Source organism: Myotis yumanensis, unplaced genomic scaffold (genome assembly GCF_028538775.1).
Source record: "Myotis yumanensis isolate MYYU_CA2020_CCGP unplaced genomic scaffold, mMyoYum1.0.hap1 SCAF_13, whole genome shotgun sequence".
NCBI classification, from domain to species: domain Eukaryota; kingdom Metazoa; phylum Chordata; class Mammalia; order Chiroptera; family Vespertilionidae; genus Myotis; species Myotis yumanensis.
The window spans coordinates 14,024,316-14,043,807 of NW_027223764.1; the positions used below are offsets into that span (position 1 = coordinate 14,024,316).

The 19,492-nt window shown below is 43.3% G+C and overlaps 1 protein-coding gene across 6 annotated transcripts in view; it reads left to right on the forward strand.

The window, feature by feature from the left end:
• The window catches only part of SORCS1 (sortilin related VPS10 domain containing receptor 1), a 455,367-nt gene that overhangs the window by 279,875 nt on the left and 156,000 nt on the right, over positions 1 to 19,492 (forward strand). For all 6 annotated transcript variants that reach the window (XM_070432324.1, XM_070432327.1, XM_070432328.1 and 3 more), the window contains exon 4: positions 6,995 to 7,153. In XM_070432324.1, coding sequence (XP_070288425.1) covers positions 6,995 to 7,153 — 159 coding nt within the window. The remainder of the gene's footprint in view (positions 1 to 6,994; positions 7,154 to 19,492) is intronic.

The following is a 19,492-nucleotide window of genomic DNA, read 5'->3' on the forward strand; positions in this document are numbered from 1 at the left end:
ATGGAGGCTCATGAGAAGTTAAGTGAGCTATGAGCTCTCCAGAGTGGCAGAGATGACGCTCAAATCTGTCTTTGAAGTCAAGCCCCATGGTATTTTATGTGATTATAGTATCTATTTATGGTTTGTTTTTCCTTCTTCTTCTAATGGTATGAATGACTGTCACTAAACACACTCTCTCTTTTCTGAGGAAGTGCACACACCTATGGCAACATTGACTGGGATCAGGTTTAAGATTTGGTCAGGGCTCTTCTTATGGAAAACAGGTCTGTGGTTCACGGGCTCCGTGGGTAGCCCTTCAGATCAACTCGCCCAAACACATGGGCCTGTGTTTCCTTGTGGGAGGTCAATGCCATCCACCGTCTTGGAAGCAGAGTCTTGCAGTGAAGCGGTGTTTTTTCCTTTAAGATTGACTCAGGAAAGGGTTGTGTTCAGTAATCCCAAGAGAAATGAGAAGAAATCTTATATAAACTTCTTTCTTGAATTGACTTCCAAGGAGTGTAACCCATATGTGGTCATTCCTGGTGAACCTTACTCTTCTGTATACTCTATACAGTTGGTCAAAAGAGGTATTGAATGAATTACCATGAATGTTACATAATAATTAATAAGTAGGGTCTTCTGACAAGGCTAGTAAGAGACATGAAGAACTGAAATATTACTATACACTTCTTGAAAACTAATTTTCCCCCTAAGAAATAAAAAGTCATTAGGCCCTCATTTAAAAAAAGTTTTTAAAGTAAACTCACAGAATAAACTATTTAGAATACAATGCCAAGTTTTCCTAGCAATTTCAATGAATTAATGTTCAGGTCACACAGGTAGATGGTCTATTGCCCAAACATTTTTTGGTCTTTTAGTATAAAATGAGCCTATTTTGTGTTAATGACCATGGATGGTGCAGAAGGTGAGCTTCACTGAGTTTGGGGGGTTGGGAGTAGCATTTAGTACGAGTGATTGCACACTGGGTCCATCTTTCTACAGATTGTTTTTTCTCAGTGTTCACTTACTCAAGCATTTTCCATTTACTCACTTTCATCTCCTTTTCTCGCTATTGTTTGTATTTCAGTGAGTTCCTTTACATGGACCATTCTGAGATCCTGTGTAACTTCTCCCACTACTGCCTGCCCAACAGTTGTCAACAGATAAGAATGCATTGCTTTCACTTTCAATTCATCTGGGAAAGATAAACATTCAGCTCACATTGGGAATAGGTAGTTTATCACCCACAGTGGTCTGCAAACTATTCAATTGCTCTGATTACACTTTGCTTAATTTGTTTTTAATACTGAAGCCAGAGGCCTGCAAATAGCCTGTTATACTCTTCCTAGGTAGAATTTTGTTTGGATAAAGTGGATAGATAACTGGAGTGCCCAATTAGTGCTATTGCGATTTTTCATTATCATCATTATGAAAAGTATTTATTATGCACCTGTGATATGGTCATCTGAATTGGATTTAAGCCTTGAGCAAATCAAGAGATATAGCGTCTGTACATTATCTCCTCTTGATTCCAATCCGCAGTTGATAATGAGTAGATAAATGAGAGGGGGAAAAAATATTTATAAAATAAATATTCTTTGCTTTAGGACTGAAGAAATGGTGAGATAAAGTATATGCTTATAGATATTGAAGCTGCTCTTTATTAACTCCACCCTATCTAAATTATGGAATTCCAAAAACAACACACCTAAGAAAAGAGTCTGAAAAACTAAATAGTAGTGACATTTCTGGAGGAGCAATGTCCCTTGTAGACAACCTAGCAGGATCAAAAAGTTCCTATCCAACCTTTTTGTAGAGTTACATCATGTAGCCATATGTTGAATCTGGAACAAGTCAAAGAGAGTGAAGAAGCATTTAATTTTTGATGACACTAACATGTCCGAACGACTAATACTCAAAAAAAAGAGAAGTGACATAGTTGAAATCTCTAGATTGCATTTCATGTTCATTTGTCACCTCTAGGAAAAGCAAATAAAGTTTTTTCCTTCTCCAGAAGTGGATGATGAATGATAGCTTGGAGTTGGGTGGTGGGAGCCTGTGTAGCCATTATTGACGTTCTATAGAAAACAATTCATCTGCAGATACAGTCAACACAGCATCTGCACGCCCTGCAAGGCATAAGTAAACTGGTTCTAATGCCCGTGGGCTGATCTGAACAGAATAATTACTTTCCTGTTAAAGACACACTTCCCCTTGTTTTTAACCTCCTTGCCTCCAAGTAGGACAGCAGGGGTTTACTTAGAACGAAGCAGACTCCCAGGGTCTCAGGAATGAAGAGGATTCACCTATTCACTCATTCACTTGTTCATTCACTTACAAAGATGTATAGACTTCTACTAGAGCCCAAGCTCTACTGGTATGTCAGACAAATAATGGCCCCTCTTTTTAGAGAGCTCACTTCAGGAATTGTGCAGAGTTTGGGTTCATGCCTTTTACAAAGTCCTCCAAAATTCTTGTCATTCAGATCATATTCCAGAATGCAGAGGATTAAACACAACAAAGCACCATTTACTTAAAGTCGCACAATGAGCCAGAAGGAGTAGAGGGCCAGTGTAAACCAGCAGGCAGTGATTATTGGACACGTTTAAGGAGTGTAACCTACACATTTTTGAGGAGTGTTCATGAATTTGAGGTTGCCATTTTGATATTTCACAGTATAATACCTTCTGGGATAGAACATATTTGTTTATAAATGGCATCATTCCTGTCTAAAAATGGGATCACATGTATTATTCACATTGTTTCTTTTTTTCAAATAGGTTAAACATGTTCTATGTATATTTTCCTTAAAGACTTTGTTTACTTATTAACTTACTTATTTTGAGTAACCTACAAAATGACAGAACAAACCTCAACCCACTAGAAATAAAACTATTAAAATGTTTAAAGACTGAAATAATAAGATTTCACTTATTTCGTTACCAATAATTTATTAAATACTTTCTATGGTTCAAGCACTGCGCTGGTTGTAAACTAATGAAGTTGAAGGTTTTGATTAAGTAACACATGGTTTATAGTGGTGTATATTATTATGTGTGCATGCATTGGTGTGTTTTTCATTCAGTTGGATTTGAATATAGGCAATAATATGAAATTAAAATATTAAGTTAAAAATCAGAATAAAAAATCTCTGATAGGATATGTAGATGTGGATAAAGTAGAAAGAAGCATCGGCCTTGTTTAAACTGTTGAAAGGATAGGGTCATGAGCAGTTGATTTTTCTTTTATTTTCAATTCATCTACTGGAGGTCTTACAGAGTTGTTTGTGCAATAAAAAAGGCTAAGTAGAAATAGATCCCAGTTGACCTGTTTGTTTTGAGTGGATTTGAGCAGAGGTTTGAAAGAAGAACTCCTGGAAAGTCTGTGTAATACAGGCACTTATAAATCTTATAGGGGGTATTTCCTAGCATCTTCCATCATTTCTAAAATGTCAAATTCCAAAACAGGGTTTTAGGTGAGGGCCATTTAGAGAAGGTGAAATTTTAGTCTACATGTTTTTAGTACCCAGAAAAAGCTGCCACGGAAGCCAGGAGTTTCATTTACTTGCTCTTAAGTAGTCATGTGTTTGAGAGATATTTGCATTATTCTACCTCTGCCCTCCCTTATTTAATAGCACCTGGATGCAGAATTATCTTATACAGTCTCATGACTTGGAGCATAAATAACTGTCAAAGATATTTTAAATAAATGATAAATAAAAATCAGCTTGATTTGGGGATATTCTGTAGGTCCAGTTTTTTATTTTATTATTTTATTTATATTTATTTTTTGTTAATCCTCACCTGAGGCTATTGTTTCCATTGATTTTTAGAGAGAGTGGAAGAGAGAGGGAAAGACAGAGAGAAACATTGATGTGAGAGAAACACATCAATTGGTTGCCTCCTGCAGGGAGCCCTAACCAGAGTCTATGCCTGGGAGAACCCTGCAACCAAGGTATGTGCCCTTGACCCGAATCCAACATGGGACCCTTTGGTCCGCAGGCCGACACTCTATCCACTGAGCCAAACCAGCTAGGGCCCAGTGTTTTATTTTGCTGAAGTGGTCTGCCAGGAGAAGCAGTGGTGGGGTCTGCACTCATGGGAAGAGAGGAAAACATATTCTACTTAACAGGGAAATAGGATATCAGAGGAGGGGGGAAATCACCTTGCTGAGAAAATAGATGCCCTATAAAATTGAGCCACTTCATATTATTATGGAAATTACTTTGGGCAGTAGTGCAGAAATCATGCTATATGTTATTGTTAATTGTGGTTGGAGACACAAAGCAATGTGATCATTTGATGACTTATTGGTTGATTGGAAAACACCTGTTTGTGCTAGTAAATATGAAATCACCTGGAAATATTCTTGTGAATTTAGGTGCCATATGAACATCCCTGTTTAATGCATGCAAGAGATTTTAATGGAGTCATGTATGTGAGTTGGTACTTAGCAGTTAGATGATGGCTCCATGCCAGCCAGCCAATGCGGGAACCCTGTCTGCGTGGTAAACTCGAGACAAGACAATGATAACTTTGCCAGAACTTATGGTGGGGAACAGTGGCTTGACCGGAACATGGATTGAGAGATATTTAGTTTCCAATTTTGTGTGTGCTTTCCATCTTCTCCGTACGCACCGGCAGCCACGGTGTTTTACTGCCTGCCCCACATCCCTCTTCTCTTCTTGAAGGGAGGTTGAGTGTGGTCCCATGCACCAAAAGGTTGCCAATTCAATTCCTGGTCAGGGCACATGCACAGGTTGTGGGCTCAATCCCCAACAGGGAGCATGCAGAAGGTAGCCAATCCATGTTTTGAGATGTTTTGCTCTCGCTCTCTGAAAATCAATTTTAAAAATTAAAAAAGAAGAAGGAAAAAGAAGGGAGGTTGAAAGAACAGCAAAGAGCTTTCAATTCTCCCCACCTGCCATAAACACGGTGAAGGCTGAGTGTGTCAGGTGTGCAATCCTCATGTGACATTTGCAGTGACATTGCAGGACACCACTTTTGAAGATGATACTAACTATCCCCCCAATTTTTTTCTTTTAAATATGTTTTTATTGATTTCAGAAAGGAAGAGAGAGGGTGAGAGAGATAGAAACATTAATGATAAGAGAGAATCATTGATCCCCTGCATGACCCCCCTGCCCCCCACTGGGGATCAAGCCCACAACCTGGGCATGTGCCCCTGACTGGAATCGAACCACAACCCTTCAGTCCACAGGCCAATGGTCTATCCACTGATCCAAACCAGCTAGGGCACTATCCCAAGGTTTTAATATGACTGCCTCCAAGTGCTTGAGAAATCTCAGTGTGTTTGCCTGGCACTCCACTCTTCTATGACATGGCTCTGTTTTATTTTTCCTTTCTCTCTTGCTTTTCCTATCCTAGAACTGCTGCCTCCTTAGCTGGTAATCTTTAAAAACCCTGGGCTACAGTGATTTCTCTTCATACAGCCACACATTAAGCATATATTTCATGCTTCTCTGAACCAAACTCAGAGAGTGTCAATTAATACGTTGATGGGGAGGAAGTCAGCGGGTAGCATTAAGGCCACCTGTCAGGAGGCATTAGATGTGCACTTTGACTGAGTGAAAGGAACCTGCAGAGAGTGGGGAATGAGGTACTTCATCACACATTCCTAGAGGCATAGCATGAGAGAATAAAAAAATCAGTGTTCGGGCAGCCTCCATCGTGTTCCTTTTGTGGATTGTTCATTACTGCTCTGACCAAGATGAACCACCCGAGCGAGAGAGTGCAAAGCAGCTGACACTATTAAGTTTCCAACAGTCAGAGCATAGTCTCTTGTAGACAGGAAGACGACTGATGGGGAGATCCAGCTACTCTTCTCAGGGACCTCCATTCATATGTGCTCACACGGTGCCTGGCATGTTTCTAGGTCCATGTGACTACTCTGTAAACTCTTCCCATTCATTCATTCATTTGACACATATTTACTGAGTATCCTATATAATAAAAGGCTAATAGGCAAATGGACTGAATGGCGGAACGACTGGTCGCTATGATGCGCACGGACCACCAGGGGGCAGACGCTCATCACAGGAGCTTCCCCCTGGTGGTCAGTGTGCTCCCACAGGGAGAGCGCCGCTCAGCCAGAAGCTGGGCTCATGGCTGAAGAGCGCATCGGCAGTGGTGGGAGCCTCTCCTGCTTCTGAGGCAGCGCTAAGGACCCTTTGGGGGATGTCTGCCGAGGGGTCCCAGACTGCAAGAGGGGTCCCCCCTCCCCCAGTGCACAAATGTCATGCACCAGGCCTCTAGTATAATATAATCTAGGTCTTACTGTAGCTGTTGGGAACACACTTATGGGGGAGAAAAATAGAGAAATATCAACTACTTCTATTCTCATGAAATTTAAGTTCTAGTAGAGGGTATGTGGACAGTAAACAAAATAAATTAAGTAAATTATATAATAGGATAAAGTGACCTTTGTACAATTCATAGAGAAGGCTGTAGAAAACCCAGCCTTTGACACAAGAGTAACAAAAAAATCAGGCTAAACGTAGGATGACATGGGATATTGTTGACATGAACAAGAGGCCTGTGCAAGCAAGAAAATCCTGTGAACTCCATCTCTTTCCATGTCTTTCCACCTCTCCAACAACAGGTGTTACAAGTCTTGCTCTTTAATCTCCCCTCTCCGCCCCCCCCAAATTAAAGTAAACAAGGCAAAGTAGGTCAGGGGAACAGTGGGAAATAGTTCAGATGAAGGAAACAACTTTGGGGAAAAAAGAACATCCAGGAGCCATATCGAAGCAAAGAAAATGCAGTCTTCTGTTTCCTCTCTCTTCCTTCCAACTTGCCCTGCCTCCTTTATTCCGTAGTGAATCTCATTTGATGTCATTGGGTCAAGGTAGGAGAGCCACCCTGACAGAGTGCCCACGTGTTCCTTGCCTGCCCCTTTTCCCTTCCTTGTCAAAATGTGAGCTCATTGTTAAGTTTTGGAAATTCGTAAATCTAACTTCCTGTTATTATCTTTCCCCAACAATTCTTTGCTGCAGATTATGTTACTCACAGACCCGGAGATTGAGAGCAGTTTGCTGATCAGCTCAGATGAAGGAGCGACCTATCAGAAGTATCGGCTGAGCTTCTACATCCAGAGCTTGCTCTTCCACCCCAGGCAGGAGGACTGGATCCTGGCGTACAGCCAAGACCAGAAGGTGAGCACAGAGCCTTGTTTGAGACAACAGTGCACGGTTCTCCCGGGAGAAGCCCCTAGTTGATCATCTCCAATCTTCTTCCCCGTGACCAGTTTTGTTCTGCGCAGTCGCCTGTGGGACAAGAGCAGCAAAGCGGGTCTCGGGTCACTGGCTTGAGCTTGTAAACATCTGACCAAGCACACAAGGGAAAAGCCAGACACTAAGGAACTCAATGTGGAGAAGCAGTTTTTGTTTGTTTATTTGTTTGTTTGTTTTAAATATATTTTTATTGATTTCAGAGAGGAAGGGAGAGGAAGAAAGAGAGAAAGAGAAACATCAATGATGAGCGAATCATTGATTGGCTGCCTCCTGCATACCCCCTACTGGGGATTGAGCTGGAAACCTGGGCATGTGCCTTTGTCCAGAATTGAACCCGGAACCCTTCAGTCCACAGGCCAACCCTCTATCCACTGAGCCAAACCAGCTAGGGCAAGAAGCAGTTTTTAATGTAGATGTTTCAGGCCATTAGGAGCCCCAGACAGTCATGGAATTGAGAATGAGTTTTGTGTGTGTCAAGAGGTGATCATTTTTCTAGATAAAGACCCAGGATAGGTTTTTTAAGATCCTTAAAAGGAAGGATGACCCCTCCACCCCCCTGCCAAAGGCTAAGAACACTACGAACTTTCTAAAATGGTGAGAGGAATAATAATAACATCCACAGAGAACATCATTCAGAAACAGGTTATCTCAGGACTTTTCATCTCTTGGTGGTTGGATTGAAGGAGAGTTCCACTTTTTAAAGAAAGCATTGATGCCAAAACCGGTTTGGCTCAGTGGATGGAGTGTCGGCCTGTGGACTGGAGGGTCCCGGGTTCGATTCCGGTCAAGGGCATGTACCTGTGTTGCGGGCACATCCCCAGTAGGAGATGTGCAGGAGGCGGCTGATCGATGTTTCTCTCTCATCGATGTTTCTGACTCTCTATCTCTCTCCCTTCTTCTCTGTAAAAAATCAATAAAATATATTTAAAAAAAAAAAAAAAAAAGAAAGCATTGAATGAGGTTTTGCTATTTGATCTCTCTCTCTCTCTCTGATGTATGTGTATATATACTATGGAATGCATACTACAAAATATATCATATACCCTATACTACAGATACACTATAAAATACATATAGCCCCTGCTTTTCAGGACCTTGCATTCCCGGTAGAATATAAAGCTACCAACATAAAATGCAATTAAAATAAAATGAAAAAGAAACAACATACCAGTATACATTGGCAAATGGGAGAGAGACTCTAGCCATAGAAGCCAAAAAGGAACATGGGGAGATATTGGAATATTGTCTGTGAAATGCATGGCTCAGTGAAGTCATTCTTAGAATTCTCCTTAGAGGGCTCATGTGTTAGAAATTATACATATCGGGCTTCCGTGAGTGAGGGGGACGCCCTCGGGTTTTATCTGGAGAGAGTGGCGATGCGTGGGGTTCTTCCTGAAGGGACAGAAGGCTGGAAGCACCTTTCCCAGGTCTCTACTGACAGAGCATTTTGTAGGAAGCAAATTAAAATTCTCGGTATTGCAGTTTTATTCATGCTGCCCTTCCTGCCAAATGGAATGCACATTAAGTCTAAAAATAGAAAAGATTTACAATTAGGAGTCGTTTTCTCTTGAGCAGCCTGGCTGCCCTTTCAGCAGAATGTACAGTTTCGCTCCCAGAGTCAGGCCACAGTGCATCTGGTCCCGGATGGCACTGGCCACAGGCAAGGCTGAGAAGCTCCAGACACAGAATATTAGTCATTTAATCTGCTGCATTATTGCGTTTTATCTGACAGTTGGTTAATTTTCCTCGCGATGCTAGAGGCACAGTAAAGGCCAGATTTACCTGGCCAAGGGAACCCTGTGCATCCTTGCGATCCTGTGGAGGAGATGCCCCACAATGTAACCCTTCAGGTCCCAGCACTTTAAGCAATTCCTCCTGGATCACGGTGGTAGAGTGGGTAGCTCTGGAAGAGGTAGGACCTCCGGGCTGTGGCCCCAGCTCAGCCACTCACAGTGAGCGCTATTAGTGTTGGCTTCCTTTGCTGTAAAATGTGTTCATACAGATGATTATAATTGCAGGGGCACTTCCAAAAAGATTGGGAAAAAAACCATGAATATTAAAGTCCACATCCATCTGAGGTGTTCTGTATGCTGTAGTGTTGCTATAAAATCACTCTAGCAAGGAGCATAATCCATCTGGGGAGAGAAGATTAAATACACATGAGTTCACCAGTAGTCTAAGAGAGGCCAAAAGAGCGTGCCCTCATCCACATTTAATAGGTGCCCAATCAAGAGAGCTGGATGGATTATATGAAATGGGCAGCCCAAAGTGCAGGAGTGATGATCTCATGAAATTATTTTACCTAGACATTCATGAATATGTCATATTTCTTCCGGGGGGGGGGGGGGGGGAGGGGAGGGATGTTGCGCATTTACACAAGAGGAATGTCACAAACACTAATACAAAGTTAGAAAACCCCTGTTTACAGGATTGTGAATTTGACTATTTGGCTGAAACTGAAATTTGATAAAGTTCATTATACACTTCCAGAACACAAGCTTGATTATTTTTTATTGTATTGGCTATTTGGTTGTTAGGCAAAGTAATTTTTGTTCTTCTCAGTAGGCATCTTTTGAAAATGTTGGTCAGTGGAATGATGGGTTCAGAGCTACAGGTTACAAAAGTTAATCTGGTAGAAATATCATAGTGAATTGTGGTAATACATGGTCAAAAGCCAGAAGTCCAGTTAGGATGATAGCATAGCTATTATGGACTGGACCAAAAAGTATCTTGTGACCATACACCAAATAAACTCTGTCATTTAGGAGCTGGAAGAAACATTAACAGTCTTTGCGCTGTAGAAGCTAACCAATCTTCCCACAGAGAAAACCCACACTTTGTTACCACATGTTCAAGTTCAGTAAATGGCAGAAGGCCTTACGTAGTACTTGGAAGGAGCCTCATGTTTAAGGGTGCTATCTTGAGATGGGAAGATTTCTGTTTCTCCAGGAGAGAATGAAGGTGAAATCATGCTGGAAGAAAGAGGGGTAACCTGCTGGTGCAAGGAGGGGTTGGAGAAGAACTCCCCATCTCAGGGCTTGAATCACAGAATGAGGAGTGGGGCTGTAGCCATCGGAGGAGCCATTAGCTAATGGGGTTGGCTGGAAGTCAAGTGGAGAGGGTCTGTGGCCACGCAGGTGGGTCAGTGATATGGAAATAATAGCTGGCGATTACCCATGAATCAGGGAGCTTTTAACAGTAATGAGATGCGGCTCTGAGCACCAAGGAGGGCCCCATGCTGGTGTTGGCAGACCAATGACCATGTTTGCCCGGGAAAAGGAACATTTATTCTTTCAGGGACTGCTCATCAGTTTTTTTCTGTGACAGCTGCTATTGCTGCTGCCACAAAACTCCCAGCTCTGAGCTGAGCCTCAGTGCTAGTTGTCTCTGCAGGATGCTGTTTTACACCCACGTAAGGTGGACAGGATTTTCAGACAAAAGGTACTGTCTCTTAGAAAGTATCCTGTGTAGGTGACAGCTCCTTCAGAACTCACCCCCGAGCAGAATCCTCCTCTCTTCTTTCCTTGTGTGCCCCTCCGAGTCCTTGCAGGCATACACTCCCACCTTTGGATACATCCCACCTTCGTTTCCCCCTTACTTCCCTGCCGATGCCTTTCTTCCCTTCCATGAATGAGACCTACAAGGCCCTGAGGACAAGCACAGAGCATGGATCGCTGGCTCCCAAGATGGAGCCCACGTGGGCTGCACTGTCCTGCTCCATTTGCATTTCATCTTGAAGGCCTGAACCCTGGGGGAGGCTTTTTGATGTGAGCATTTTAAGACACTCCAAGACTTTGTTGAGCAGATTGTCCGTTCTGGCCCAGGATACAGTTCTGCTGGCCATCAGTTCCATAGGAAGCCAGGGTTTTTTTGTTTGTTTGTTTTTCTTGTGTATTTTTTTTTTTTTTTAAGATTTAATCAGGGAGAAATGTGTATGGCCAAATGCCCTCAAAATCCATAAAATATGGCTGTAGTCTTTTCTCTTAGAGAGAGACATCTCTGTGGTAGTCAGGGTCTGGGAGGTGGCCAAGAAGTAAAAATTTTCTTGAATTGGTATGTGGCTCTCCAGGCCCCACTGGGATGACTGGGAGGAAAAGGTTCAGAGCCTTTTTCCATTTGAAGTTCCAAGAAAAATAGCTGGGGCCCTGGTGGGTTGCTGAGTTGGTTAGAGCATCGTCCTGATACGCTAAGATTGAGGGTCATTCCCCAATCAGGGCACATACAAGAAGCAACCAATCAATGAATAAATAATTGGAACAACAAATCTATCTCTATCTCTATCTCTATCTCTATCTCTATCTCTATCTCTATCTATCTCTATCTCTATCTCTATCTCTATCTCTATCTCTATCCCTATCCCTATCCCTATCCCTATCCCTATCCCTATCCCTATCCCTATCCCTATCTCTATCTCTATCTCTATCTCTATCTCTATCTCTATCTCTATCTCTATCTCTACCTCTACCATCTCTATCTCTATCTCTCTTCCCCCCTTCTCCCACCCTAAAATTTATAAATAAATAGATTAACTAATGAAGTAAAATTAAATTAAAGCAGTAGCCTGACCAAATGGGAAGCCCGATTGAGGACTTAGTATTAGAAATAGGAGCTGAGTTCCTTGGCCTCTGAAGGGTCTGTGTGAGGAGGTACCTTTGGAAAAGCCCTGGAATCTCAAGCAAATTAACGTGACAGGCATTACAGACATTTTATACCCAATGGGAAGAGGGATAGTGATCATGGAAGGTCCCACCTCTTATACTTCTTCCAAAGGAAAAGTGAACCACTTATTATAGAAGTGCCAAAATCTTGCTTTCCTGTACTTATTTCTGTACTTTTTTTTTTTATCTTTCCATTTAAGCTGTAGATAGACCAAACATTCTGCTCATTTATTATTATTATTATTATTATTTTGGTTTCTTTGCATTAGGAAATGAAGTGAGTGGGAGGACGGAGATAGAGTTCTTCACCTCATTGCCAGCCCCCTCCCCCCCCCCCCCCCCCCATCTTCTTGCCTCAGTATAGAAAACCACCCAAGGCAGGCTTAGCAGCAGGCTGAGTCTGCCAGATTACATCTTTATTTTAATTTGGCAATAAAGTAGTGTACAAACTGTGCTATAAAACACTGCCTCCAACAGCATCTCTCAGTCTGTCTTAAACACCTCACTAAACATGATGTGTTGGGAAACATTTGAAATGAGAGAAAACAAAGCGCAGATGTGACTGAGAGAAAAAAAATAGGAGAAAAGTCCAAGGATGTATGTATACTTCAGCTTTGCCGGCCATGCTGGCGCACGGGGCTCCTGGCCGCTCTGTTAGGGTTGGTTGTACTGGAGGAGTGATTCATAAAGGAAGGGAGTGGGGTGGTCCTGCAACGTTGTGAAACCGACATGGACACTCCCAGGACTCGGGCAGGTGGGGAGCTTGGGAGGAGAGGCCCAGTGACTGCTGGTTCAGGCTGGCAAGTCCCCTTGGGAGGCCCTGCAGAAGGACCTGTGCCTCTGACCGGAAGCAGGAAGGACCACTTTTCTCTGTCCCGTGCAGCGTGCTGCTTCTCCCCATGCTGACAGTTGTGGTGGTCCATCTAGGCCATGACCCCAGTTCCTACACAGACAAGCAAGAAATCCCACTGGACAGAGTGGCTGGGTCTGGGCTGTGGGAAGTAGAGGCAGGTGTTCATTCAGAGGAAGGGGGTAGGGTGAGCTCCAAGCTGTTGTTCTTGCCACTGAAGACGGCTCCTCCAATGTCATTGGTCCTTCAGATTTTTTTTTTTTTTTTGAGAAAAGTGATCCTGCTTTGTTTGAAATGTGGTACTCTTTTATTTTTCAGTGTTTACAAAATTTAAGACAGAAATGGTACAGGACAAGGAAAGCTCATCTGCCACCTTGTATTAGTCCCCGAATCTCTTTTTTCTTTTCCTTCTGTCTTTCCCATTGTCTTTATTTTTCTCCTGGTCATGGCTTGCTCTGTCTCCTTTATTTCAGGAGATGTGAAATCATTTTGTGATTAAAAAAATCCATCCAAATGAGCTATCAGTTCTGTGGAGGGAGTACAAAACTCTTAAGACAGTTTGGTGGGCCACCCTTCATTCTATGGCAGTTCTGGGAAATTCACAAGTTTATATTCTCACTTCTTTGGGAGCTCTGGGAGTCAGCAGTAATACCACCCGCGCACCTGCATGATCCCTGATCTCCTGTATGCTCCAAAGAAACAGGTTATGAAAGAAATAAATCTTTAAATTGAATGTGGGCCTCGCCTTCAATATTTTGGTATATATGGCTAAGATACACCGAAAACCAGAACATGGTTTTAAAGGGGGGAGCATGTTTTGATTTGGAGATTCCTGGCACCCATAATTGAAACACAATATTAACAGTCAGAATTCTTTTTTTAAAATCTGTTTTATTTATTTTAGAGAGAGAGGAAGGAAGAGGGATAAAAACATCAGTGAGAGAGAAACATTGATTGACTGCCTCCTGCACACCCCTACTGGGGATGGAGCCAGCAACCTGGGCACGTGTGCTGACCAGGGATCGAAGCAGTGAACAGGAATTGAACCAGTGACCTCTTGGTTCATGGGTGAAGACTCAACCACTGAGCCACACTGGTCAGGCTTAATCTTTCTTCTTCTGCCTGGATCCTTAGAGAAGGGTATTGCTTATCATGGCTTTTTGGAATGCTGGGCATTGCCTGGGAAGTAATGACTACTTGATAAGGGAATAGATACCACTATTTTCCACAATCAGTCATTCTGGTTTCTCACCACTGATTGACAACATGGCAAACTCGGTGAGAACATCAGCTCTCTACTCTCTCAGGCCCTACTATTGGCCCTGTGGCCCTCAGCAGTCACTTAATTTTATACTTTCTCCAACTGGAAAGTGGAAGTAATAATAACAGCACCTACCTCTCCCAGGACTGTTTGAGGATGCTGAAATAACATACATAAAACACCACTGAGCCCGGAACGTAGCAGGCATAGATGCTACCCAGTGTATTATTCAAAGACCTGAGAGATAACCAACCCGGTATGGCGTTGCTGGATTTAGACACAAGGCTGCCTTCACGGTAGTTCAGTGTCGTTTCAGCACCTGAAGTTAGAGGCACTTTAGTCAACGTGCAATGCCTTCTTAGTCACTAAAAGCTACCATGAAACCAGAAAGAAAGGAGCAGGGGAGATAGGCAGTGCTCAGGAAATATCATTGATTATAATAACAGTAAACCATTAAATATTACAGTATTTGTCTTCACAGTAACTTCATTGGTTTTTGAAGACACCTAGCAGCCCTTTAATGTCAAAGGGCTAATTGAAATAAAAGATAAGTGGCTCCTTGAAACTCACACCCCCTGGGGATATTCAAATGATTCCTGCATAAGCACAAACACTTAGGAAACTGATATCTGCCTAATGCCATCACGTTTTCCCAAGGCCCTGCATTAAGTAAAAAGGCACTCAGTTATTTATAAGGAATACGTTGAGCATTCTTTACCATGCCGGGTGGCAGGATTTCCATGTGCTTGAAATTTCCCAATGTCAGAGCTGATTTCTAAGCTTATGCATATATACATAATTTAAGTATCCAAATACAAAACTGGCGATTAGAGTGGAAATCAGGGAGCTTGCTAAATGTCAACCCCAATGCTTGTTTATAAAACAAATTTTCGAGCTGAAATGCCATCATATGCAAACAAGGAAGGCTTGTGTTCACCTTAGAATCCTTGTTGAACCAGTTTGTGTCATTATTTTTCAGTTGCTACCTTGAACAGTTGGATCCACCTATTCCTAATGGTTTGAGAGAATGGGCTGCAAGAACAAGGACTAATAGACATTTGAAAAGGACTAATTGGTATTCAGGCTTGGACAGGCACAACGAAGCTATTTAGTAGCTATTGAAGCTCTGAAATAGATTTACATTTTTGCCTGTGCATCTCTTAGCCAACTCTCAATCCGGTCTACACACCACCATTTGTCTGAATAATCTTAATCTAAGATGCCTTCTTAATCCAGGGACTAGTGGGAAAGTTTGAAGGACATTTGGCCTCAGAACATGGATCTCTTTCTTACATGAGTTCAAGGGATGCCCAGAAAAATGCCTATCTCTAAGGCTGGCCCTTTAGAAATCTAGCAATGCTCAGGGTTTCTTGCCAAGAGTAGTCGCAACCAAGGATGTTGCCAAGGAGGGGAGTGGTTTTGGGAGAAGGAAGAATAGGCACATTTTGTGAATTTATGTCTCTATTATTTTCACCTTCTATATATATTGATTTCAGAGAGAGGAATGGAGAGGGATAGAGAGACAGAAACATCAATGATAAGAAAGAATCATGGATTGGCTGCCTCCTGCATGCCCTTCACTGGGGATCAAGCCCACAACCCAGGCATGTGCCATGACTGGGACTTAAACCTTGACCTCCTGGTTCATAGGTTGGTGCTCAACCACTGAGCCACACAGGCTGGGCTTTTTTTTACCTTTTTTAAAAATTAAGAATGTTATCTTGCCAACCTTCTACCTTCATTATAATAGGATATGGGAAGTGTGGATTACACATGGCACACTCAGTGTTCTAAGAGTCTCAGTGCCCCAGCCAAAATCTCAAAGCTGCCAAGAGGAAGAGAAACCCGAAGTCAGGTGCCTTCCTGTCCAGTCTACCATGTGGTGCCAATTCTAAGAGCTGAGTTTCACAGCAGAGGGAGGGCTGTAGTGTGATGATCATGGCCAAGGCAGGAGAAGAAGGGACAGGGAGGGACCTGTGGCCAGAGGAAATGGCCCTGGCTGGCTGCCTGGCATCCATCAGCCCCTTGTGATTCATCAGACCAGCTTCTGACACCTTGAGAGATACAGCACAGTGACCCTTGTGCATCTATGCCTCCAACCTCCTCCTGGCTTCAGTCCCAGGGCTCTGCATGTACTTCTCCCCCTGCTCAGGCCAAGTGAAGGGGCTTTCAGAAGTGACCCTCTCTTCTCCACATCTGGTCAGATTTATTTTTACAGTTTAATTTTGTTTATTTTTGTTTGTTTATTTTTTAAATAGTGATCCTTTTTTATTCTTCTCATATCCAGGGGCCCTGGCTAATTCAAACACTCATCTCTTCCCTGCCTGGTTGTAGTCACCTTCTAACTGATTTGTCGCTCTGTTCCACTCTGAGCTTTGCTGCTCTGTTAATTTGCTCAGACTGACCTGTTCACCCTGGAACAGTGTTCTTCTACATCTTCATATTGAAAAATTGAGGGGGTGGGGGGAGGTATTGTTCTTTTTAGAGAGAGAGGGGAAGGGAGAGGGAGAGATAGAAACATAGATGAGAGAGAAAACATCATTGATTGGCTGCTTCCTGCATGACCCCTACTGGAGATTGAGCCCACAATCGGTTATGTGCTCAGGCTGGGAATCAAACCAGCGACCTCCTGGTGCATGGGACAACGCTCAACCAACTGAGCCACACTGGCTGGGCCATATTGAGAAATTTTAACTGCACTCCTAGGCCCACCTGGAAAGCTTTGGCAGATTCCCAAACTTTCCTCTCCAACATCCTCCACCATAGCACTCTGAACCAAATACTTCACATCACTAGGTCTGTGATATATCCTGACAAGCTAGCTTTTTCTTTGAGGAACTTATATCTGGTGGGGGTAGGGGTGTTGGTCTGGATTGGTTACCATGATTTTCTCTCTATCCATCCCTGTACCCACCCACCAATGAAAAGGCTCATGTCAGCATTTAGTGATGTTTCATGAAATTATCTCAGGAACCAGAGAATGCAGCTTCCCCTCGGAGTGATTTGTGGCCTTCTCTTTCCCTCTGTGGAGGCCGGGGGAGGAAAGAGCTTGATATTTGCCATGCCTCAGGCCCGGCATTAGGAATTCATCTGAAGTCCTGAAGGTACCATCTCTTTCTTGCTAAAAAGAAAGCAGTAACTTTCAGTGAGAAGTGGAGAATCATGAGCTGGATGAGAGCTCTGTACCCAGACCATCCCCAGGGCAGCGTTAGGATGAGGCAAATAAAATAGAACTGGCAGGGGTTTCTGTCAGCCTTTTCAAGAAGTGCAATTTGCAGGCCTCCTGCCTCTAAAATGTGAAGGGCAGAGAAGCAAAGAGGAAGGAGCAGGAAACCTTAAAAAGAGCCGACAGCAGGAAGTGTTCCACCGAGGTGGATGTGGAGCGTCTTGAGGAGCCTGTGGAGGAGACCCAGCGACCTGCCTCCTGCCTGGGGAAGGCGCCATGGGGAAGTTTCTGGGGAACCACTTCCAATTCCATCAACCAAAGGCGTTGCCGTTCTTCCCTCCTATGCAGTTGTGTCCTTGGACCAATTTTCTAGCTGCAAAAGAAAGTGTCTAATGAGTTCCTAACAGTCTGAAAGGAGGGGCTGTATTGATGCAGCTTAGGGACATTGAGAAGACATTCCAGCCGGAAGATTGTGCCAATGGCAAGCTTTCGTATCAACATAAGGAAGTTGAGTTTCTCTTCAAAGAAAGATGCTAAGAGGATGGAAAAGCCAAGTGGGAAACTATCATACCCCCTTCTCTCGCCCCATCTTAATCTGCTGTAGGTTAGAAATCCTGAGCAAAGCCGATGAGTCTTACTCTTTCTCAGCCCCCAAGCTATGCGGTGTGTCCCCTGTGGCATCCCTTTTTTTGCTCCCTTGGGGCCTGTGGCCCTCATCCAATTTGCGGCTCTACAGGCCTCCTGAGTGTGGCCCCCAAGATGACTGAACAATTGATTAAAAACTTAAAACTAACCTTGCCCCGGCCAGGTGACTAAGTTAATTGGAGCGTAGCCCTATACACCAAATGTTTGCGGTTCAATCCCAGTTCTGAGTGTGTCTGGGAGGCAATTGGTATTTCGTTGTCACATTAATGATGTCTCTCCCCCCCACTCCTCTCTCTAAAAAAAATCAATAAACATATCCTGGGGAGAATATTAGAAAAAACACACACAAAAACTAACCTTTGCAATAGCATCCTCTGCAATCAACTGTATTTTTTATCTACACTCTTCTTATAGCAGACAAAGGCAGGTGGCAAGAAAACAAGCCAATGTGAGAAATGTCAAAAAAAAGGAAAACCCTCATTAGGAGAGGAGCGTGGCAGGGAGGGGAAGAGCTGACCGCCCCAGACCAGCATAAGGACAGAATGGAGGGTTAGGCCCTGAGGCTGCTGGCGGATCTTGGGCAGAGCTGAGCCTCCGGTGTGAGCTTATGAGTTCTATGTACTAAGGCAAGGAAGGGCCTCAGATAGTTTGAAATGATTTTAGGCAGAAAGGATTTTCTGCCTTGGTTCCTTCTTCCCTCCCTTTATACTGTTTCTGCTCCTTCAGTCTTTTCCTCAGTATTTTGCACCAGGGTTATTAGCAAAACAAAACGCCACCCCCTTCACGAATCACATTCTGCTGGTCATGACCAAAGCTTAGTAAGTGAACATTGCTCTCCTAAAATGGTTCAGATGCCCTGTGGTCCTCTCTGAGGTCCTCTGCAGGCTCAGCATTGCTGGAGAATGCAGTTGCTGCTGCTGTTGATGCAACAGACATTGGTGGTAGTCCTGATGGTAGTTCTCAGTTCTGTGTTCTGACAGTCCTCAGAGCTGTGGAGCCCAAGACATACAGGGAGGGATGGAAATCTTATGTAGGTGCTGATGACTCCATGAATTTTGTTGTTGTTGTTAATCCTCACCCCAGGATATTTTCCCATCGATTTTTAGAGAGAGTGGAAGGGAGGAGAGAGACAGAGGGAGAAACATCCATGCGAGAGAGACACATAATTGGTTGCATCCCACACAAGCCCCATCTTGTGCCAGGGATTGAGCCTGAACCAAGGTACATGCCCTTTGACCAGAATCAAACCCAGGACCCTTCAATCTGTGGGCTGATGCTCTATCCATGGAGCCAAAAGAGCTAGGGTGACTCCATTAATTTTATTGAAGGGCATTGAGTCGTTCTAACCAAAGCCTTCTACTACTGCCCAGAGAGTCATTGGTAAAAGTCTTTGATTTCATTCCCTTCTCTGTGGAGAACTTTGCTGTCAGACTCTGCAGGTTTAATTAACACATTAACTTTTGAATGGCTCGAGCCTTTTTTTTCCTTTTCTTGGTAGAACCCCAGGCTGGACTATTAACTTCTCAGGGGGCAAATCTGTGAAGTGGTATGTGGAGGACACAGAGCAGCTTTGTGTAGGGGATGAATGAATATACAAGAGCTGCTTGCTGCAAATCCTTGGGAGTTTCAAAAGTGCTGATATTTATAGTTTTGTTTGTTGACTTGTGTAAGTATAGCCCTC